This window comes from Camelus bactrianus, chromosome 14, assembly GCF_048773025.1.
Source record: "Camelus bactrianus isolate YW-2024 breed Bactrian camel chromosome 14, ASM4877302v1, whole genome shotgun sequence".
NCBI lineage: Eukaryota > Metazoa > Chordata > Mammalia > Artiodactyla > Camelidae > Camelus > Camelus bactrianus.
In genome coordinates, this window is record NC_133552.1 from 70,234,242 (window position 1) to 70,256,770 (window position 22,529).

General features: G+C 56.6%; 1 protein-coding gene across 6 annotated transcripts in view; it reads left to right on the forward strand.

Moving 5' to 3' along the window:
• ATP11A (ATPase phospholipid transporting 11A) overlaps nucleotides 1-20,182 on the forward strand; it is a 92,523-nt gene extending 72,341 nt beyond the window's left edge. The window contains exons 21-30 of one of the 6 annotated variants that reach the window (XR_012511787.1): nucleotides 278-380; nucleotides 913-1,058; nucleotides 1,596-1,655; nucleotides 2,054-2,181; nucleotides 3,894-4,029; nucleotides 9,250-9,315; nucleotides 9,980-10,083; nucleotides 12,058-12,223; nucleotides 15,478-15,770; nucleotides 15,824-20,182. Coding sequence is in view for 4 of the 6 variants with exons in the window: in XM_074378561.1 (XP_074234662.1) it covers nucleotides 278-380; nucleotides 913-1,058; nucleotides 1,596-1,655; nucleotides 2,054-2,181; nucleotides 3,894-4,029; nucleotides 9,250-9,315; nucleotides 9,980-10,083; nucleotides 12,058-12,223; nucleotides 15,478-15,570 (1,002 nt within the window). In the remaining 2 variants the exon portion in view is untranslated. Of the gene's footprint in view, nucleotides 1-277; nucleotides 381-912; nucleotides 1,059-1,595; nucleotides 1,656-2,053; nucleotides 2,182-3,893; nucleotides 4,030-9,249; nucleotides 9,316-9,979; nucleotides 10,084-12,057; nucleotides 12,224-13,398; nucleotides 13,486-15,477 lie in introns of all 6 variants that reach the window. The other 5 variants (XR_012511788.1, XM_074378562.1, XM_074378561.1 and 2 more) reach the window with 5 other exon arrangements.
• The last annotated feature ends 2,347 nt before the right edge of the window (nucleotides 20,183-22,529 follow it).

Genomic DNA, 22,529 nt, shown 5'->3' on the forward strand with positions numbered 1-22,529 from the left:
TAAACTTTTTTTTTTAGTACTAATTTTTTTGTTTGTTGCTGGGTATTTTTTGATAGCAGGAGGGCATTAGGTTTATTTATTACGTTTTTAATGGAGGTGCTGGTCCAGGACCTCACATGTGCTAAACAAACGTGCTCTCTACCATTGAGCTCTACCCTCCCCCTCCAAGAAATTCACACCCGCGACTTCCTCAGTCTGTTGTGATTAGTAAGTGTTGACTGAATCAAATTTGCAAGAAATAAAACGGAGATCATTTCTGCATTTACTTCTTTTCCAGATCGTTAAGTTGATCAAATTTTCAAAAGAGCATCCTATCACTCTGGCCATCGGTGATGGAGCCAACGACGTCAGCATGATCCTGGAGGCCCACGTGGGCATTGGTGAGCCCCCCAGTTCTGCTTCTCTGCAAAAGAAGCAAAACTGGTGACCTGGTGACTCAGCTGGACGAGAAGGGACACAGCCCAGGCACAGCCGTAACGTTCACTTCCTTCCCTGGTTTTTAAACTGAAGCGCAGTCAGTCCGTGGCATGCTGCTGTCTGGTGGACGGCGTGGTGATTTGGCCACGCGCACGTGTTCCTTCCACAGTCTCCTCCATTGTAGGCAGCTCAGGACACTGAACGTAGTTCCCTGTGCTGTCCAGTGGGACACTGTTGTTTATCTAGTTGATGTACAGTCGTGTGTGTCTGCAAATCCCAAACTCCCAGTCTATCCGTCCACCCCCGCCGTCCCCCCCAGTAACCGTAAGGTTGTTTTCTGTTTGACCGTAGAATTCAGATGGCACATTTGGGAGCCCTGTCTGTGGGGTGTCATGGCTGGAAATGACACGGTGGCGGTCCAGTCTCACCCGGTCGTGCCTGCTCCCCGCGGGGTGTTGACAAGGGTTGACTCAGCGTTTCCCTCCCTCCTTGTAGGCGTCATCGGAAAGGAGGGGCGCCAGGCCGCCAGGAACAGCGACTACGCGATACCGAGGTTTAAGCATTTGAGGAAGATGCTGCTCGTTCACGGGCATTTTTACTACATCAGAGTATCCGAGCTCGTGCAGTACTTCTTTTACAAGGTAGGAAGCACTCCTGCTGTCGCCGTGTCAGTGCGCGTGATGTGCAGGTTGAGGTGGCCCGCCTGTCAGGACGCCTCACGGCTGCAGAGGCAGCTGTCGGAGAGGAAGGGGTTACCCCTGCGGCGTCGGGGGGAGACCCCTAAGCCTGCTCGCGCATTCCCGTAACGCACCGTGGGGGTGGGGGTCTGCAGTGGTTGAGGAAGGCCCACCTGCTGCAGCTCTTTGAAGGAGTTCCTTCCACACCGTGCACATTGATTCTCCCCGTTTATTCTGGCCCGACGCTCCCTCCTCCCTTGTCTTTCACGAATTTCCCATCACACGGTCTGTCTGCAGAGGGACCAGGTGCGACCGGCACACAGCGCGCGAGCCGCCAGAGTGAGGCAGGTGTAAGGCCGTTGCCTGACTTCCTGTAGACCGCGGGGCGCTCGGGGCCCTTTGCGCAGATAGCCGGCCTCTCAGAGCCCGTGACACGAGACAGGGCAGAGCTGCCTCTGGCCGTGTGTCCTTGAACTCACAGGCATGCGCCTTGTCTTTCAGAACGTCTGCTTCATTTTCCCTCAGTTTTTATACCAGTTCTTCTGCGGGTTTTCTCAACAGGTAAGTCCTGGTGTCTGAAATCAGAGCTCGCCTGGGTCTGGGTGGACGGCGGGGCGTGCAGGCTGGGTCATTTAGAGCAACCGGGACCGGGGGAAACTGAGGCTTGAAGGTGGACATCAGATTTGCAAAGTTTTATGCAACGTTTTGTTGCCGCACGTCTGCGACGACAGGCTGGGGCGGGTTGGCCGTGATTCCAGTCCTGACCAGCCGACCTCGTGGCGCTTTGGAGAGCGTCCTGGTCCTTCTGTATCTGTGGAAAAGGGGCCCTATATCCATTTCAGGATGCACGTGTGTGTGAGGTTTTTGCAGATTACAAACACACGCATGTGTTTAAACAAACGGCCCGAACAGCCAGTCCAGCCGTGCGGCGCCGTCCTCACGCGCCCCCCCACCCGCAGACGCTGTACGACACTGCCTACCTGACGCTGTACAACATCAGCTTCACGTCCCTGCCCATCCTGCTCTACAGCCTCATGGAGCAGCACGTCGGCGTGGACACGCTCAGGAGGGACCCCTCGCTCTACAGGTGCGTGGGCAGCCTGCCGCGGCCCCTTGCACTCGAGATGTCCGGTGTCCGCTGGTCCACTTGCTTCCACAGGAAGTTCTGCAGGCAGGAAGCAACGTGGTCTAAGTGGATGTCCTTCAAACATAGACAGGATTCATGTTGAAACGGACATATTAGACCAGTTCACATTTTACCTTGCTTGGGGGCAGTTATGAAAGAGTGGGGTATGGGTCCCGGCCCCTGTGACCCTGGGGCTCTGGGGCCTGAAGCGCCCTCGGGGAGCCCAATGTCTTCTACTCAGTGAGAAAAGAGAGGCGTTAACATGTGACCACGGGGTGCCCTTTTCTGCCAAAAAGGATTTTTAATAAGGAGGAAAAGATTTTTCTGCCATTTCAGATGCTCCCCAGCGTCTGTGGCTGATTCAGCACATTACTGTTCGGGGTGGCTTTTTAAATTAAACGCATTATTTTGAGAAAATTTTAGATGCACATGTAGTCGTGAGACGTAGTAGAGAAATTCTGTGACCCTTTATCCAGGGCCCCGGTGGTGACATCTGTGAGCCGCGGGGCGGTGTCACAGCCAGGGCACCGACACCCCACCCATCTGACCCGAGTTTCCCCGGGTTTACGGTCCTTGCCCGTGTGTGCCACGTGTCTGTGCATTTAATTCTGTGCAGGCTTCTCACCTGCATGGATCCTGTGCCCACGCAGTCAAGGCTGCCTGCCAGCCTCGTGGCCTCACTAGAATAATTAGCCGTTAGCTGGGCTCTTGAAGTGATGCCCAAATAAGCACTGCAGGTGAGAAAAAGGCAAACTGCGCCCAGGAACCTAGAGGACGACACGCTGCGTTAGACACACACCCAGCAGGAGTCCCACAGGTTCTCTTACTGAGCGGCAGGTGTACGACATCCCTGTGCAAATGTGCGGCCTCAGGCGGGAGGCCTGCGGGCCTGGCCTCAGTGAACGCCAGCCTGGGCCTTGTGGCCCGTGTCCTTTCAGAAGCACAAGTGTGAGCTCTGGCACTTTCTGTCTGTGTAGTGAGATCACCGTCCAATTTGAGAGAGAGAAAATGTTCAAACAGAAATCCTCAGGAGCACCCGTGTGTGGTGAAGTGCTCGGTCTGGAACACGTTTTGCACTTGCTGCCAGGGAGCTCAACCCAAAGTGTGGTCCTTCCCCGTCTATCACATGGGGACGTGGCCCTCTCACCATCGTGCCGTGTCTGCCCACTTCCCATCATGCTTGACTCTCCTTCCGGGTTGTACTGGAAGCTGTTCCGAAGCCTTTTGGGGACCAGATGTGGCACTGAGTGAAGTGCACAGAGCAGGAAGTGTGATGTGGGGAACGTGCGGTGGTGTGAGCCCTGAGGAGACGCCCCTTGGGATCCTGCAGGCTCAGTGGGGCCAGAGGGCATGCCTGGCCCCGAGGATGGGTGGAGATGGGGGTCAGGCCGAGATGTGGACAGACAGGGCGTGGGGCGAGCTGCGTGGGAGATCAGGAGCTGAGATGCTTGGCCAGCTCCTCCAGGACTGAGCCCATGTCAGTCGGCGCCCCCGATGGCCCCAGCAGAGCCTCCTCCAGGGGCCCTGGCCCCCCCATCCCCGCCCCCCACACGGCTCTGCCTCTTGGGGTCTCAGGGAGTCGGGCTGCCTGGAGGTGGGCAGTCACTGCAGGGCTGCTGTGTAGGGCGCGTCTGTGTGGATGTGACTACAGGTCCCACCTTCTCCTCTTGCAGAGACATCGCCAAGAACGCTCTCCTCCGCTGGCGGGTGTTCATTTACTGGACGTTCCTGGGCGTGTTCGATGCTCTGGTGTTTTTCTTCGGTGCTTACTTCATGTTTGAAAACACAACAGTGACCAGCAACGGACAGGTCAGTACAGAACTGGGTCTCGCTGGCCTGGGGGATGAAACTTGAGTCCAGTGTGGTCGCTGGTCTGTGAGGTCTCGCAGAGCTGCCCACGGGGCTGGAGTCGGGGTGCCACCCCCAGGTCGCAGTGAGGGACGAGGTGACACTGCAGGCCACACCCTCCCCGAGGGCCCCGAACTCCTTTCTGGTAGCCTGCTTCGCCCTGGGCCATTGGCGCAGAGGTGCAGTTCGGTCACCCAGGCACAGCGTGTGTCGCGTGGGGGTTAACTTCGTGCTCAGCGCACTTTGGTGCGCCCCACGCCCGTAAGCGCGTGTGCCCTCTGCAGTGGGTGACTGGCTCCGGGCCTTCGGCTCCGGTGGGCCGCACGGGCCTGGGCGCTGCTTTATCTGTATCTTGCTTTCTCTCCTCTTGCCATCGCCTCCCTCCCTCAGATAACGGCCGCCAGCACACACGTGGTAAGAACTGTGGGCGTGTCCTGTGTTTTCGGAGTGCGTTGTGAATAAAATATTTCTCGAAAATATTTTCCCCCGTGACTCCCCCGTGTGCTTTGTCGGTAGAGGCCCTGTCCAGCCGCCCCCGGTGCGCGCCTGGCTCAGCCGTGCGGGGGCCTCTCTCCGGGTGTGTGTCGGGGCCGCCAGCTGAGTCAGTGCTGCTCCTCAGTGGACTTGGTGTGTCTGGACTTCCCTTGAGCACAGGGAGCAGACAGGCACAGGCACCCGGGGCCCGCGGGACGTGCCGCCGTGACCCGTGCTGCGTGGAGGGTGCTGAGCCCACGGGTGTATCTGTCCTCCTCACGACTGCAAGGGGCTGCTCTCTCTTTTATAACTTTAAACAGTTTTTACTGAGTTGATCTTGGTTTTTCAAAATCTTCTTTCCTGCTTCAAAAACCCTTACCTTTTTTAGGATTTGTTCTTTGTCCCAGTTTCGGTTGAGTGGGTCCCGGCGGCCGCCAGGCTGCAGTGCGGTTGAACAGAGCTCACTCGTTGTTCCTCTGCGTCTGTCATACGATTTCCCCGCGGCCCGGCTCTAAGTGGGCACCTTGCGTGCCGTCGAGAGCTGAGACTCTGCCCGAGAACCGCAGCGCCAGCGCCCAGGGGGCGCTCGGCACCATCATCTGTGCCGCTCAGCCCTCACTGTGTCCGCGGTTCAGCTCCGCAAGCTTCACCCCGGCTCATGACAGCCACCCCTTCAGCCGGACGTTTTCATGGTGTTAAAGCCAAGGAAACCGAGGCTCCAGCAGAGGAAGCACTTCCAGGGCCAGGTGGTTAGAACCCGGGCCCAGGGCGCTGGTTCTGCTCCGGGCGGCTGTGATATGCTGTGACCGCGGCGTCACCCGCTCGGCAGCCCCTCAGCGGACACGTCTGCGAGGGGAAGGGACACACGTGCGGAGGCCAGCCTGGTCACCCTGGAAGCGGATGCGGGTGCTGTGCAGCCGGGGCGGCAGCCCGCTTCCTCAGCCGCTCCGCGTGCTGCTCTGGGTGTTTGGGGCCCTTGAGGGGTTGGCAGGTCCTTGTTCCTGAGGGTCCCCTGAGCCACCACAGAACCGGGTCCAACATCTCGCAGTATCTTGTCCGTGAGACGCTTACCTGCCACCACTGCCTGACTCGTGCGCCTGTGCTCAGCCGGTGCCCAACAGCGCGCTTGGTTAGAATGTGAAACGGTGACAGAGCTGGAGCAGAGGCAGACAGGAGGCCCGGCCGGCCCGCCGCTCACTGGCCGGGAGCTCTGCGAGCCCCGTGGGGACAGCGCCACGCCCAGCAAGCACAACGTCACGGGGAAAGCCCCTGAGTCGCGGGCGATGCTGCGGCGCGCCGAGCAGCGGGACCACGGCAGGTGCCCACCGTGAGGCGCCGGCCCACGGGCGTGCGCTGAGGGGCAGGCTTGCTCCGTTCACTGCCGCCCCGTGGACGTTAAGCAAGCTCGGGACTCGAAGTGCGAGGGCGAGCCCGGTCCTGATGGTCCTGGGCACGGGCGCCCCCTGCGGGCCCCGGGCGCACCTTCGTCACCAGGAGGACGGGAGCCCCCAGAGGTCAGGAGCCCTGGGCCCTCGAGGCGGGTGCACCGCGCCAGTGGTCCCAGCTGGGCCCCGTGTTGCCTTGGGGGCCGCACTCTTGGCCTTTCTCGCCCTGGATTGTTGATTCTTAAATTCTCGTTTGTTTTGGCTGTAAGAGGGTTAGATCACTTACAAAACTAAAAATGATACTGGACACTGGTTCTGTAGTAATTCAAGTAAACCTGCAAACTCAAGTAAGTCCGGGGCGTCTCTGGGGACGGGAGACGCTCCTGGTCTGGGCAGCAGGGCGGTTGGTGATGGTGACGCTCACCACTCGCCCTCGGTACCCCTTCCAGGGGAGGACGCCCCTTCTCGGTGGTACGGCTTAGGTGCCCTGTTCTGTGGACTGTCAGCAGGTGGCCGGTTTTTAAAGACCTCAGTCCTTCTGTGGGGTGTGCGGACCACTGGGAGCGCTGAGGGAAGGAGCACTGATAACTTCTGAGAAGGAGAAAGTCGCTTCTAGAGCACCTTTCGCACGGGCTCGAGAGCCGTGTCACTTCTCAGACGAGAATGTGAGGCGGCAGCTCCGTTTTTACTGTTGAACATCAGGGTGTTCCTGGGGGACCATGTGAGGGTTTGGGGCGTGTTGTCACAGAGGTCAGTGACTATCTGGAGGGTGGGAGTGTGAGTGTCCCCAGCGTGAGGACCAGCTGTGCCCGGGGCTCAGCAGAAGTTGCGAATCAGCACCGAGAGCAAGTGTAGGCAGTGTTCCCTCTGACCGTGATCTGGAGAAAACACAAGGCATGTTTGTCCGGGGACATTTTTACACATAAAAATTAAATTGGTCTGGGTTTTAGAGCGTTTATGAGCAGGGAAATTTCTTACAAAACACCCGTCCTCAGAGGCGAGGGGGAGGCGTGTGAGGAGAAGGAATTAACCTGGGACCTGGCGGGGGGGTGGGTCTGGGGGCTTCTGCTGGCTTCAGCTCTCCTGAGCGAGGCACACGCTCTGCAGAGGCACAGCGTCACCCTATGTGACAGTCTCCTCGGTGACACAGTGTCACCTCATGTGACGTCTCCACAGGGAGGCAGAGTTACCTTAAGAGACAATCTCTTCGGAGACACAGTGTGTGTCACCTTAGGAGATCCCACCCGGCCTTCACTGGGGGGCGGGGAACTGATGTCACTTGGAAGAAGGGTCGTCCCTCTGGGCAGCCCTTTGAGAAAGGGGGCTTGCTCCCCAGTGAGCCCCCAAACCGTCCATAGAAGTAACTGCAAACAATTTCAGTAATAAACTGACTCTCAGCAGTTGGAGTGAGGGCTCCCTTAAAGCAAATGGGGGCGCTAGGAGGAGCACCCCGAGGCGTCACCGTGCGTCCCAGCGAGCCGGGACGGCACGCAGGGGGCCCAGCTGATGGGGCAGGGGGGTCAGCCTTGCCCAGGTTCCACCCCGAATTCTGAAATCTGATTCAGGACGGTTGTCTTTGCTGCTTGTCGCCCGTAAAAGTCACAGCTGAGGCCCCTGTGTTTCACTGGGCTGGACGTGGCCCCAGACCCACCCACATCTGCCGAGCCCCCGGGGATCCCGGCGGTGGCTCGGGAAGCCCCCCCCAGGGAGAGACGGGAAACTTCCTCCCTGATTGTGGCGCAGCTGGACATGCGCTCCCGCCACAGTCCCTCCCCACGGTTTCTATTGTCTAAGAAAGGGTTCTGAGGCTCCTGCCCAGCAGAGTGGCAGACACAGGGGCCTGGGATGGGGAGCTGGGGGCAGTGCAGCCTTCCCTCCCATCCAGTGCCAATTCAGAGCTGCCACCTTCCTGCAGGCAAACCTTTCGCTTCTGGCTAAAAGCAGTAACTGCCGATGGAAGTGAAACAGGTGTTGAGTCTTCCACCTGCTGGCCAAGCCTTCTCACGGGCCACTGCCAGCTGCAGCCACCTCGGAGGGCAAGTGTTCCCGCCCTGACGTCCAGCGTGGAAGGGGGAGCCCTGTCCTGGAGGGTTTCCCGGCCGGGGCGCCGGGGCTGGTGGGGTCAGAGCTGTCGTGGCTGTGGGCTGCCCTGTGCGGTTAGCTGGCCTTTGGCCTCTCCCCGCAGGATGCCAAGAGCTCCCTCCCCCGACAGTGTCCCCAGATATTGCAAGTGGTCCCCCGCCCCCACCTGGGGGACAGAATCGCCCCTGGCGAGAGCCTCCGTGGCTGTGATCCAGCTTTAATGACGGTGGGGAAGTGAAGAATAAAGTGAAAAAAGAGTCCACGGGGTCCTGATCCTTAAGTCTGTTTCCTACGAAAGTCTTAACGCTCTGAGTTTTCTCCTAGAATTCTACAGGTAGGTTATAGCCTCACTACATGTCGCCAGCCCCACAGCCCGCGCTCCCCGCAAGTGAGTTGCACGTGGTTGTGCTTCTTTGGTTGGAACCAATCTTACAGGAAAGCGACTTTTCTTCTAGCTTTTAAAGAAAGCTTTGTCGTCTCCTAAAGGAGGCCTAGAACGTTCTCTGAGAGGCACGGCTCCCAGAATTCGACAGGCCAGAAACAGGTCCGCTCTTAGGCGGCGGAGAAATCTCAGGGGAAACAAGTCTCGTGGGACCACACCTCCCGCAGGCTGGTTAGTGCCCCAGAGAAGGGCTCTGAAGCCGCAGGTGCTTCCTTCTGCCTGTGTCTGTCTGTCGCGCTCCCTGCTGGCCAGCCCCGCACCCGGCGGGGCACAGCTCTGTCCTGTCGTCCTCCCCACGCCCCACCCCGGGACCCCCCTCCGCCTGCCGCCACCCCGTGGGACGTGGGACGGGGTTCTTGGCTCTCACCGCCCCTAGGAAGACATGCTGGCAGGACTTGTCTTCCCTGCCGACAGACATTTGAGTTGAGTTCAGAAGAGAATAGACGCAAACTCCGCTGAGTTTGCTCTTGACCGTGACGGCATGGAAGGCGCCAGGCTCGGCACTGGGAGCGGGCGGACCAGGGCTCAGGCTGTGACTCCAGCCCTCTGTCTGTGAGCAGGATGTTTGTCGAGGGGGCGACATCGGGCCGACAGGCAGCCAGGCAGGAAGGTCCCCAGGGGGTGGTGCGGGAGCCAGGGCGTCTGCCTGTCCCTTCCCTCGCAGTAGCACCCCGCTGTCCCTGTGTCTCGGGGGTTGGGGTGCCGTCAGGCAGGAGCCGTGGGAGGTGTCCTGTGGCCTCGCGTGTGACTGTGAAGGGCAGCCAGATTGACAGAGACTCTGGGCTCTTCTGTCCGCAGATATTTGGGAACTGGACCTTCGGGACGCTGGTGTTCACGGTGATGGTGTTTACGGTTACCCTGAAGGTAAATCCTCTGACCTCGGGGTCCTCCTCCAGCCCAAGCAGCCCCACGAGTGAGTTGGGACCCCCAACCCAGGCCCTGGCCTGCTGGGGTCACTCCCGGCATTTAACTCTGCCCTGGCCCCTAAGGTGCGAAGGTCAGAATTACACAGAAGGCCAAGAAAGGAAGGATCCTTTTCTGTATGAAAGGACTAGGACTAGAGTTCCTTTTAGTGGCAGGCGGTCCCACCCCCAGTGTCATCACAATGCACTTTAACTGAAACGGATTAGTGTGTTGTGGGAAAGTCAGCCAGTGTCTTCCTGGAATGTTAGGAAGGTCCCAAACCCTGTCACGGGGGCCCCATCCTTAACCAGGGAAACAGGGAAAAGCCCAGAGCAGGGTGCCCAGTGGTAGTGGGACCAGCGCCTGGAGTCGCCAGCCCTGTGCCCGCCCCGTGGGAGTGGGTCCCTCTGGCCCAGTGAGAATGCCCAGGGCTGTTGAAACCCGAGTCCTCCTCCCCACTGGAATCTAAGGTTTGTCTTTCCTAAGCAGGGTTATGTTGGCATCTTGACTAAAATGAAGGCGTTGTTTGGTTTTTCCCATTGTTTTCTGTCTTGCTTTCCCGGTTTCACGGTTCACAGGAACGTGCCGGGGGAACACTGCTGTGAACGCCTTTGCTTTTTTTCAGCTGGCGCTGGACACACACTACTGGACTTGGATAAACCACCTTGTGATCTGGGGGTCCCTGCTCTTCTACGTCGTGTTTTCCCTCCTCTGGGGAGGAATTATCTGGTACGGATTTGGCCGTCAGACCGTCATTATTACGTGGGTCGTCCTGCGGTATCGCTCATCAAGGGCGCAACCTCCATGTGCGAGTGTTTGCTGCGGGCTGCTGTGTGCGAGGCCTGGTGCCAGGCCCGGGGCCGCGGGGGTCGAGGGGATGTGGTCCCTGCCCCTTCCTCCCAGGTGCTCAGTCAGGAGACGCGCTGCTCGTAAGTGAGGAGGCTTGTGTCGGGAGGAACAGACCAGATGCCACAGCAAGGCGTCTGTCTCAGATGGAAGTTTGGGGAAGGCTTCTCAAAAAAAAACATTGAACTGAAACCAGGAGAAGAGTGCCACCACCACAGTGGGTGCACAGGGGAGCCGGCCGCGGGGGCCGTGGTGGGCGCACGGGGGAGCCGGCCTGGGGCCTCGGGGTCTGACTCCAGGCGCAGCCCTTCCCCTGGAAGGGAGCCGCACCGGCAGAAGCCCTGAGTCAGAGCCCAGTGGTGGAAGGCAGTCCACCGAGGCCAGAGTGACCCAGGTCCAGCCAGTAGGCCACCCCGGACCTCGACCCCAGCCTCACAGCATGGAGGACTTTAGTCAGAGGAGCCTCAGAGTCTGGTGATGCCGTTAGGAGGGTCACTGGCTGCGTGTGGAAAGTGAACTGTGAGTGGGTACAAGCAGGCTGGCTGAGAGGCTGCTGCAGTGAACGAGTCCAGAAGTGGTGCTGGTGTGCCCGTCCTGACGACAGCACAAAGGGGCTGCGTCAGTGCTGTTCCTTCTGCCCAGAACGTCCTTCCCAGCTAGCCTGCCTGCTGAACAACTCCTCATCCTTTGAAACCTAGCGGCCCACTGTCCTCTTCAGTGCGTCCCTCAAGTCACCTGACCGGTGCTTCTACCGCGTCCCCCAAGCACTTGTTCCTGCTCCTGTCACAACACGTACTGTATTTTTCTCTAATTCTCCCGTTTACATTTCTGCCTCCTCTGCAAGACAGCGTTTCCTGAGCGGAGCTGGGACTAGGGGGAGGCAAGTGAGGCCCCGGGGGCCACAACCTGGGAGGGAAAGCCTCCTTCCACTGGGCCTGCTGGCCTCAGCCCGGGCCTGGCCGGACCCGAGACCAGAGGCAGTGTCCCCTCCACTCGCACCTCTGGTACTACGCACAAGCTCCCGGGACACGCAAGCGGCCCCTGAAATGGGAGGAGGGGCTCCCTGGTTCTTCAGGGGCCAGTATCCACCCCACAGCCTGCTCCGTTGCTGACCCCCAGTGGCCATGTCCACACATTGCATGTTCCCTGAACCGGGGAAACGCAGGAAAACTGGACCAGCTTTGGGTGGGTTTCCAGCAGCCCCGCCCCAGGCCAGGGGTCGCTGTGGTTCCAGAGGGAGGGTCCCCTGAGACTGCCCCTGCCGGCTCCTGGGCCCCGGGGCTCAGGGGTCACGAAGCTGTGTGGCTCAAGTTCACACCGAGGCATGAGCCGCTGCCCCTTTCCAGCCTCCTTCGAGGAGCTCAGCATAGACTCTTCCTGGAATCACAGGTTCCCCTGGCAGGGAAGGCATTTCATTCTCTGTATTCTTACAGAAATTAAAAAAAATTTATGGCATAAATTAAGCGGCCACCCGCTCTGCTGATCAGGACCCGTGCTGTCTTCTCCACATTATTAGCTGTTGATCAGCTGCAATTCCGAGATACAAAAAAACTCTCCTATTTCATCGTTTAAAGTCTTTTCCACTGTTCTGAAATGGGACTTCTCCCTTTGGGATGACATCAGACTCCCTCCTCCTCTTCCCACTCTCAACACCCAGCGCCACAGGGAGAGGTGACATCCCACTGTTAGTGTGGCTGATTCCCTGGACTGCCCAGTGGCCGGCGGTGGCAGCAGTGAGTGCTGCGGGAGCACACGGGCTCCTCGAGCAGGTGGAGGGAACAGACCGGCATTTCCACGTCTCTCCCGCTGGTTTCTAACCTGTCCCGTGTTGTTCTCTCCTTACCCTCGATGCTGCAGGCCGTTCCTCAGTTACCAGAGGATGTACTACGTGTTCATCCAGATGCTGTCCAGCGGGCCCGCCTGGCTGGCCATCGTCCTGCTCATCACCGTCAGCCTGCTGCCCGACGTGCTCAAGAAAGTGCTGTGCAGGCAGCTGTGGCCCAGTGCCACCGAGAGGGTCCAGGTACCGCCCCGCCCCGGGGTCTCAGCGGGAGGCCGGACTCACAGAGGAGGGCCTGGAAGCTTGGGTTTGGGAGTGTGACCAGCCCAGCACTGCTAATGAGTTCCCCGATGACAGGTGCTTGTCAGCGCTAAGCAAGGTAACATTCCAGATGGCCAGGGTTGAGAGCTGAACAGCGCAGTCGGCTGAAATAAGAAACAGACTGAGAGAGAAAGGTTAAGCCAGTACAGAAAACAAATTATTTTGTGTAAATTCAAAAAAGTTTTTTTTATTAATCATTGTTTTGAAGGTAGAATTGCGTTACCTCTAGGGGAGGTGGATTTGGCTCAGACCTTAGCGTTTGTCCTGGGACATCCTGGTTATGAGCAGGCACTTACTTCCACACTCCCAGACTGAGGCCAGCAGCTGAATCCTGGGTTCAGGAAAGAAGTGAGACACACAAAAGGCCCAACTGACTTCAGGCACAGAGATGTTACTCGGAGCCTCTGAGACCGCTCTGGCCCCCTGGACTTCTTGGGGAGGGGACGCTCCCCCATCCCCTCCCTGCTGTGACCCCTGTCCCTCCCCCCGTGACCCCCTGTGACTTGCCCTTGGAGGTGCAGAGCCTCAGGGTGGAGGAGGAGGGTGGCGTGAAAGGGCCGAGGCTCGGCCGGGCAGCTGGGGAGGGTGCTTGTCCAGGCGAAGGGGGCAGGTGCGCAGGTGGTGGGGGCTGGAGAGAGGGTGGAAACTTTACAGGACGTCCACCCGGGGCACCCGTGGTCTCGGCCCTTCAGGGCAGGTGGCCCTCCCCTGGGCTGGGGCCCCACCTCCACCCATCCTGGCAGGTGACAGGACCAGCATGGGGAGCTTTCTTAGCTCTCGGGCTCATTTACCCCTGAGCTCGGGGCCCAGGCCCCAGGCCTCGGGAGTCCTCTGTGTCATTCCTGCGGGGTTTGTAAAGTCAGTGCTGACAAATCTCAGGAGGTCAGAGCAGGAGACCCACTGCGGGAAGTGAGGGCTGCGGCCTCCGAGCACAGGGGACAGTGGACACTGCGGCCATCTGACCGTACTCACCGCCTTTTCTTGTCTCTTCTCTTCCTGGTTCCTCTCATCTTCTGGCCTCTTTGCCCAAATAACCATCCTGTCTAACGATGTGCATGGCCTCCTGACCTCTGACCTCTGACCTCTGGGACCGGCAGACTAGGAGCCAGTGCCTTTCTGTCGAGCAGCCCACCGTCTTTATGCTTTCCCAGACTTCCAGCGGTCTGACTTTCTAGCGGGACAAGGTGATGCCTTTCTGTCTTCTCGCACATTTGGGGTTGAGTCGCAGGATGCGGAGGCCTGGCGTGTAACCTCGGGAGGCATGAGCGCAGCCCTGGCTGGGAGATACTGGGCCGCAGCATCTGGAGATGTGGGCGCAGGGCGGCTTCCATCCAGGCACCGACCGGTCCATTGGAAGCATCAGGGCCCACCTGCCGGGAGGCTGCACCTCTGTGGAGGGTGGGGAGCCGGCTGCCACCAGGCTGGTCCTTCCGTGGGGCCCCTCTGCAGCCCCGGGGATGAGGGCAGGTCCCCTCTGCCACTCGCCCACGAGCCTGGCTCTGCATTCGGGATCCAGGGCCCCACAGGAGAGGCAGACTGTGGGCAGAGCTGGGACAGACATGTTTGCAGTCAGCTCTTTTACCAAATTCCCTTTTAACTTTTTTTTAAGAATCTGATTGTTTTTAGGAAAAGGCTCTGCCTTTGCTTTAAGTGGCTACAATGCCCCTGTCTTAGCGACACAGAGCCATGAGCGTGGGGTTTTCTGTGCCGGCCGCCTGGGGCCCAAGGCTTTTTGTCCAGAGCCAAGGCTTTGGGGATGAAGCTTACCTGTTTTCAGGTGTTTGTGTACCTGAAGGCCCCCTTTATGTGGCCTCCGAATCCAGCAGACTTTGCGGGCCTGTGTTTGCTGTTACAGCTTTACCAGGGCTGTGTGCTTCATAGGAAAATGCCTAAAGCGGAAAAAAAAAAAAGCCTTTTTCTTTCCTTTTAATAATAGTTCATTTTCTATAAAGTTTTAGCAGTATTTTTTAATTAACAAGATGTACATTTTTTAAGTTCAGGTAATTGTTGACAATCAAAATTGTTCTTATCTGGTGCCATCAGAATCTGAGAATAAATTACATAATTTCGTTTCACTGTTTTCATACTTGACAACATTTAGGATGAAATTATTAGGAACACTTTTAATAAGTCACAGGAGGTGCTTATGAAATTGGCTAAATCATGCCAGCTCTGGGCTGAAAACACACACTCTAACTATTGATACAGTTAATTAAGAGCTGATTTGCTTCTGAACCTTTGTGGAAGCCAGACTCTGGCTGCTTGGGGCCGGGGGCAGCACTGAGCTCCAAGGCCGCGCTGCTGGAACGCAGGGGCACCTCACCCACCCCTCACGGGGCCCCTGCCGCCTGCATGCTCCCCGCGCGCACGGGGTCGGCGCTTTGTGGCTGTGTATCACCCGACCTCGGCAAAACTTTGGAGGAATAAACGTTGACTAGTCCTTAGGTGGAACATCCCGCACTTCAAACACGTGGTTTTGTCTTTTAATCTGTCCTGTTGAAAAGAAAAACATCGCTGGCCCCGTTTCATGTATATTCATGTACATGTGTGTGCACATGTGTCAGCCGTATGTGTGTGCGTTTATTCCATCTGTGTTCATCTTTCTGTACGGTTGTCTCGTCTCTGCTCATGCAAAGAGCAGCAGTGCTGGTCGGCCTCTCCCGCTCCTCGCCTGCATCTCCAACCTTGTGGTTCTTCCACTCCTCAAATTCCCTTCTTCCTTGATGCTGAGAAACTCACACAGCTTGCCTTGAAAACCTGAGTGTTCTGACACCCGGCCCCGCTGACCTGCAGCCCCACGACTCCTTAGGCCTCCAGGATTCTGGTCTCAGGCGGGACTCTTCCATTTGACTGGAGAAGGGGCCGAAGGACAGGGCCAGACAGGCACACAGAGAGGGACGGAGGGGCTGGCAGGTGCAGAGTTCCCGCAGGCCTGGGGGCCTTTGGGGGAGCACAGCCGTCAGGAAATGGCTCAGGAGGCATGCGGTGAGTGGGCTGGACCCTTAGCGCCAGGCTTCAGCACTCTGGACAGCGGCCTCTGCTGCACCCAGCATGGCGGGTCCGTTGGGGGACGCCCTGGCCCAGCCTCCTCTCTGTGCCGTGTCCCCCTCGTTGCCCCACAGAGCTAGGGGCCGTGCGGCCGCGGCACAGGCTCAGTGTCTGTCCTCGCCTTGCAGAGGAGCCCGAGCCGCCCAGCCCCGGCCGACACCGCGCCGAGCCCCGACTGGCCTCTCCTGAAGGACCCCGAGCCGCGGCCAAGGCGCGAGTAGCCCGCGGATAGGTAACGGCCGCCCAGCGGGCAGCCCGTGTGCTGTGCTCTTGCCAACTGTCTGTTCTTCCTCCAAAGTTTTGCTGTGCTGTGCCGTTTCTGATAGGTTCATGATGAGAAAGAAATGCTTTACACACGTGTGCTCTGTCCCAGGTAAGTGGCCTGCCCAAGAGGCCGGGCCGAGGGGGGCAGCGTGCACAGGTGCACACACAGGCACATGTGCACACACACCTGTGCAGCACACGTAGGCACAGGTGCACACACAGGCACATGTGCACACACACCTGTGCAGCACACACCCCCAGGTACACGCACACCGGGCGGACATCGCCGCACACGTGATCACACATGATGAGTGTCCAGAACCTAGCTCACCTCGCCTGCGGCTGTGGGAATAGCTTCACCCAAAAGGTGGAGTGGGAAAGACCACATTTTGAAATAGAAAAAGGAACATGGTGTGATTGGTCCTGCATGTTGGCCAGGGCAGGTGTCCATCGGCTGGGAGTGGAGCTTTGGCCTGAGAGATGTGCATGTGCAGCCACGTCCCCAGTGTGTCCTGAGCTGGACCTCAGGTGTGACCAGCACGGCTGCCTTCTCCATCAAGAAGCCGGCTCTCCTGCCGGGCTGCCCCACCCCTTCCCATCTGTTCTGTTCAACCACGCAGGCTGGGCGAGACGTCCATGGGTGGAGACAGGCTGGCCTGGTGGGCAGGAGGCAGGTTTGAGCGAGGCCAGCACAGCCGTGTTGGAGGAGCCATGCGCAGCCTGGGGCCCAGGGAGGCGCCCTGTGTTTTGACCCACATCTACACACAGTGGGCCTGAGAAGGGGGCACGGTCTCGGCCAAGACACAGTCCACACGTCACCTCTGCATCTGGTTCGGGCAGTGGGTGCCACCTGCCTGCGCTCTGGAGGGAGCCCTTCCCGGGCAGCGAGGGGGAGGCTGCATCAGGTCAGGTGGGCGTTAGGTGGGATTCCCACGGGGGTCCTGGTTCTGACTGTCCTTTCTGTTCCCGACAGACCGCGCACTTGGTGTCAGGACCACCTCTCTGAAGTTACCCCCTTGCCTCTCTGTAGACCCCCACCCTGGGCAGCGCCCCTTCCCAGCCCCGGTCTCTCAGACTTCCTGCCTGTCCAGCCGGAGACCCTGCCCCGGTGGCCCAAGGGGAGGCCAGAGGGACAGATCACTGTGCCAGCCCTTAAGAGCCACACAGTGTGTGCCTCTCCTGGCAGAGAAGGGAGGGAGCACAATGGAGGATGCGGCAGAAGCCGTCCCATTCCTGCATAGCTCAGCGGTGACTACAGAGGACACAGCATGGAGCCCCGCCCCTCCATGAGGACATCTGCTTGGAGACCATGGTCCGTCCAGGCAGAGGCCGCACCACGACCTCCAGGCCAGGGAAGCACAGCCTGGACGTGCCCTCCGACGTGGGGGTCTGGCCCCCCTGCTGCTGATCTCCCAATACCCCTGTTTTCTGAACTGGCCGGCAGGCCCCAGTGACCGGCACCACTGACGCTGCTGTCGGAGCCCTGCGCCGGGAAGCTGGCTGATGCATCCAATCCCGAGTCCACTTCTCTGGGGGGGCCGGCACTGGTGTGTTTGGGGTGTCTCCTCTCCACCCCCCGCTGCCTCTGTGCGGAGGAGGCCACTGTCCATTAAAGCTTCTCAGTGCAGGGTCTGAGATATGTCGTCACACCCCCGAGGACCAGCTGGCCGGTTTGCTGTTGCCGGGAACTGCTGGCTTCAGGGCGCTGAGGGGAAGGGTGGGGTCTGGGTGCCCAGGTAGGCATCTGGCTGTGGTGGTCAGAACCCCTTTCCAGCGTCCCTACCGAGAGTGGCCTCTGGGGGTGGTGCTGTCTCCCCAGGTTTGTGTTGGGCCCCCTGGGTCTGACCAGGTGGCTGGGAATCCTAAACAGCAGTACCGCGCCCCGGGCCACCGCCCACACTGACCAGGCCTCGCTCCGAGCTGTCCGTCTGGTCCCTGCTCTGCGGCAGGTGCCGGCGGCGCTTTCTTTGGGGTGGGAAACCACCACCAGGCAGCTGCCGTGTGAAGTCCCTGTGCTTTTCGGTACCTTTATCTCTGTTTCTAGAAATAACCCATTCGACATAGCCTTAACGGTCCATAAACAAGACATTTCAGTCTGAGATTCAACCTTCAGATAGTAAAACCGATGCCTTTTTAGGAAAGCGTCACCCAGAAGCTAAGCGTTGTTCCCCTGCTGGGTTCGCCTGCGGGACTCGGGGATGTCGTGAGCAAACGCTGAGTCCTCTTCTGAGATGCTCGATGTTAGGGATTTGGGGAAGTTCCACTTTCACAGTTTGACTGTATAATGTTTTACCTATAAAATATTTATCTGAACTAGGGGGTGAATTAGCAGTGAGAGCCGTGTACACAGGTAGTTGGGATGAAGGGTGAACACCTACCAAAGACGAGGATGAAGGGCGCAGGCTCAGAGTGAGATGGGGGCGGGGGCACCTGTCCGTCCGAGGGGCCTCCAGCCCACTCCCTGCCCTCTGTCACTCCTGCCCCACCGCCTGTGTGTGGTCCACAACACCCTGCAAGCAGTGGGGGCATTTTTACAGCCGTTTTTAAGAACCTAATATGGGTATAAATGTAATACCTGTGGGGGGGGGCAGATCCTCTGTACGTTTAGTTAACAAATTCTTTGTAATGTATTTTTTTAGAAATCTTAAAATTGCCTTTGCACTGAAGTATTTTCGTAGCTGTTTATACCTCTTTTATTCTTTCATTTGTTACTGCACCATTTCTAATTTTTAAAGTATGTTTTTAAAGCTTTTATTTTTTAAGTTGATGAAATTTTGGCCACTTTACATTTAAATTCTGGTGGGAGTTTTGGCTGAATGTCTCAATAGCTGGTGAATGTGAATTTTCAGATTTGATTTTATTCTCAACATCTGTTCGTTTTTTGGTGTTTCCAATGGGAATGGGTAGTTAAAAGGCATCTTTAGTGTATGATAATTTGCTATGCTTTTTCTTCACAATTCATTGCAATTTCATCTGCTTTTTGTTTGGTTTTTCATTTCTATCCTTCAGCCTTAAAAGAGAAGCTTTTTGATGGTTAGGATTGAGATGTTTACCATTTACCTCGGGTAATTCAAGTCTCCTTATGAAGGTCACTGACCTTTACACGTTCCAAACTGTCTTTTTTAAATTGTTTGGGAAATTATTAAGTGACCGCCTGGTCACTGGAAATAAGCGAGGGGCCCCAGATAAACAGTGAGATGAAAGGAGGGAAGGACGTTCCAGAGAAGACTTCACGCGGCCCGCCTCCCGGTGGTCAGTCCTTACTTGCCTTAAACCTACCTTAACGCAAGTAACTGAAGCACTTCCCTTGGTTTTGGGAATCTTAGTCTCAGCCGCACGTTAACGAATTCCTACCGGCGTTTCCCACGTGGGTCCGGACATCCGGGCCCTGACGCGCACGCGTCCCCCGGAGCAAGCTGACCCTCGGCGCGTTGCGTGGCCGCGTCGGTCTGCTCTCAGGCCCAAGCCTGTGCAGCCCGCGCACGCGCGTGTCCCGCCCGGGCCCCGGAAGTGCGGCCCCGTTAGACCCCCAGTGCTGTGCCCTTGACGCCGTGGGCGAACGCAGGCCGGGCGCCCCGCGAGGGCCCGGGGAGGGCCCGCTTCTGCAGCAGCAGGTTCCTGCAAGTGTGGTTTGGCCTGGTGAGGTTTAGCAGCTTTAACTACAGAAATGCCTCACCACGCGCTGTCACTATTCCTAAATTGTTGGGCATCAACCAAAAATTCAGAGCACCCAGAGGGAAGTTCCCGACCTTTTTCTTTAAAACCACTAAGTTCATCTGTTTTGCACTGATTGTTAATAACCTAATGCAGCCACTTCTACTTCATCTTAAAATTAATGGTATTTATTTGACGACTCAATGTAACAGCTTGCTATGCATTTCCTTTTAGAAGGTTCCCTTTTGTAACTTTAAAAACAGGAAAAATGTCAGTCGGCAGATGCATTCATTCTTTTGTTTTTCTTAAGTTAGAGGGCAGGTGAATGGGGGGGACACTCATTCGATGTTGTCTACGAACAAAGCTTTAATGAAATGTGATGGAGTATTATTAAAGTATGATTCTACTTTTGCAGAAAAAATCTAAAGATCAGTTTATATAGCTTTGTTTTTCACCTTATCGGAATATACAGAATTTTAATATGCATATATTGTCTCCGACTTAAAATTATAATGTGTGTCTGCATTGCTGTTTAAAATGTCCATTCATTATGTAATGTAATAAAAGAGAATCTCCAGAAATGTATTTAAAACAGATGGTATCTATAGTTGTCGCCATAAATACTGGAATTTATGTTTAAATTATTGAACATAGTAGGTGCGTTTAAGATAATAAATCAGCCTCCAAACAGTAATGTTTAACTGATAATAATTCACTAACCTGCTTTGAAAAATTAAATTGTGAGTTAAACCAAATCTTACATTTCTGTAAAATTTACTTTGTATGCTATTATTTTTAACTTTTATTTCTGTAGGTAAATGATGTCTTCATAATATTAATTATAATTGGACTTTTCTGCAGATTATCTAAGCAGGAAACCTGAATCTGCTTGCAATAAAGAAGAGAGGGAAAATGTCTGGTTTAGTTTCTTTATAAATAAAAAAATAAAAGCAGAAAAGTTGGTCTTAAATTTCTGCTAAGAGAAGCTGCAGGGTAAAAACACTCTCAAACCGAGTGTTTTTGTTTAGGATGAGGGAGGAGGGCACTGTGGGGCAGCTTCCCTGAGAACGTGTGGGGTGGGGTGGCTCCGGGGTCCCCTGCAACACAGACACGAGGTGTCAGATTTCTTAACGCTGTCTGTCCCCTCCAGTTGCTCCCTGTCCCTGACCTGAAACCCCTTTCCATCTGGGCTCCTCCCCTTTCCCTCCAGACCCCCACAGCCTCGGGCAGTTACACAGAGCAGAAGGGCCAGTTCTACGTGCCCACCCCCCGACCCTGGCCCTGCACCTCTTCTGGTGGCCACTGCCACCCTCTCCAGCTCCCGGCCTCCTCTGAGAACTAACCTCAAAAACGCTCCACAAGTCCTGACGCCAGGTCCCAGTTCCTGGGATTCTGACTCCGGGGGACCAGGAAGGAGCCCAGCTGGGAACCAGCCTCATTGGGCCAGGCTGGGGCTGCCCCTTCAAGGCTGACTGAGCTCAGCTCCCAACCCTGGGAGGCACCAGCTCCAACTTGGGGCTTTTTCCCGGCCCCCAAGCAAGCACACAGTGAGGGCAGAGTCACTCACCCTGAGTGGGTGACCTTTGCTGTCCGCAACCAAGTGCCAGCAGCCAGCACAGCTCACAGGCACTCCAGGAAGTGGATGCTGCAGGTGAGTCCGGGTCCCGGGGCCCTTGTTCACTTTGTCCAGCGTCCACACCTGCCTCAGGTGACCTGAAGGTGTGTCCTCCCGACAGCACCTTTCAAAGCCGAGTGAGGCCCCCTGGCCCGAGGCTGGGCAGGGGAACCACCAGCGTGCTTACCTGCGCCCACTCGAACGCCCAGGCCTTTATTCCTCCGGGTCGTACCCTAACTTGATCAACCCTCACACGTTATTAAGCTTCCTCTTTCATGGAAAAGTCTTGGGAACACAATTTCTCAACCCCTTTCTCGCGTTAAAGGGGGGGATACAACTGAAACCGTATAAGCACAGGAGCTCTCCCAGGGAAGTGCGCCCTGCACACATTTTCATTATTCAGGCGGTTACTGTGGACACCCGGGGATGCGCACTCAGGTAGCAAGTGTCTGCCTCATCCCTGAGACATGTGGACCGGTCCTAGCCTGCCTGACACAGGCCCAGCAGCAAGCAGAGAAGCCCGGCGTGGACGTCAAGCCCCAGTGAGCAGGCAGGCGTCCCGGCTACAGCCGGCCCATCCTGCGTCGTCATCTGCTGTTTGACGCCAGGGAAATTTTCCTGCAACGCCTGACAGCACCTTATCCAGGGCCCCGTCTCTTGCTTCCATCATTTCGTGTGCCTGCTGAGCCCTCACCAAGACATGGGAACTCCGAAGCCCCTGGAAGCCCTGGGGAGGGCTGTGCCTCGCACCCGAGGGGCCTGTGGCAACACCGTCCCAATGTATTTACTAAACCCTTCGTGAGAAATGGATTCCTGGGTGTACTGCTAGCTAAGAAAACGGATTGTCCTTCAAAATTAGTCACACAAAATCATCACTTGAAAAAAATTCACTCACCAATGCTCTTATTCACTTGGTTTTTACAAGATCCAAAGAGAGGGAAAGAGTTTTAAGATAATTAAGAGTAACATTTCCTTTGAGACTCAGATTGTTTCAATACCTTTAGAATTTTAAAAAGACCTACTATAAATAAAGTCTCAAAATATGAGCTAAATATCAAAATAAACATGGTGCTTTAATTAGCTAAGATTCTGTTTTGTTTTTGAATATTATGGTCCCGAGATCTTTACAAACTAGTTGAGCAAAAAGTATACATGACGTTAGGGGCAAATGACAGCTGAAGACACATCGTGGCTTCGAATGTATCAAACCTGAAAACGCACTATTCTGGTAGCGCTCGCAGGGAGTCTTGCACAGACACGCCGTCCCACTGGGAAGTAAATCTGTACCTTTCTGTAGCTCACTGTCCCCTGGGGCAACGGTAACAAACCGTCACAGGCCCCGCGGCTTAAACACAGGAGCTGATGCTCCCTCAGACCTAGAGGTCAGGTGTCCGCAGGCCGGTTCCCCCATGGCTGTGAGGGAGAGTCTGCTCCGAGCTCTCCCAGCTCCTGGAGCTCCCTGGTTTGTGGCCACTTCACCCCATCTCTGTCTGTCTCCACATCGCGCTCCCCGATGCATATCTGTGTCCCAGTGCCTCGTTTTATAAGGACACCAGTCAGACTTAGGGGCCCACCCAGATGACCTTACTTTAGCTTAATTGCCTCCGTAAAGACCCTGTTTCCGAATAAGTCACATTCTGAGGTACT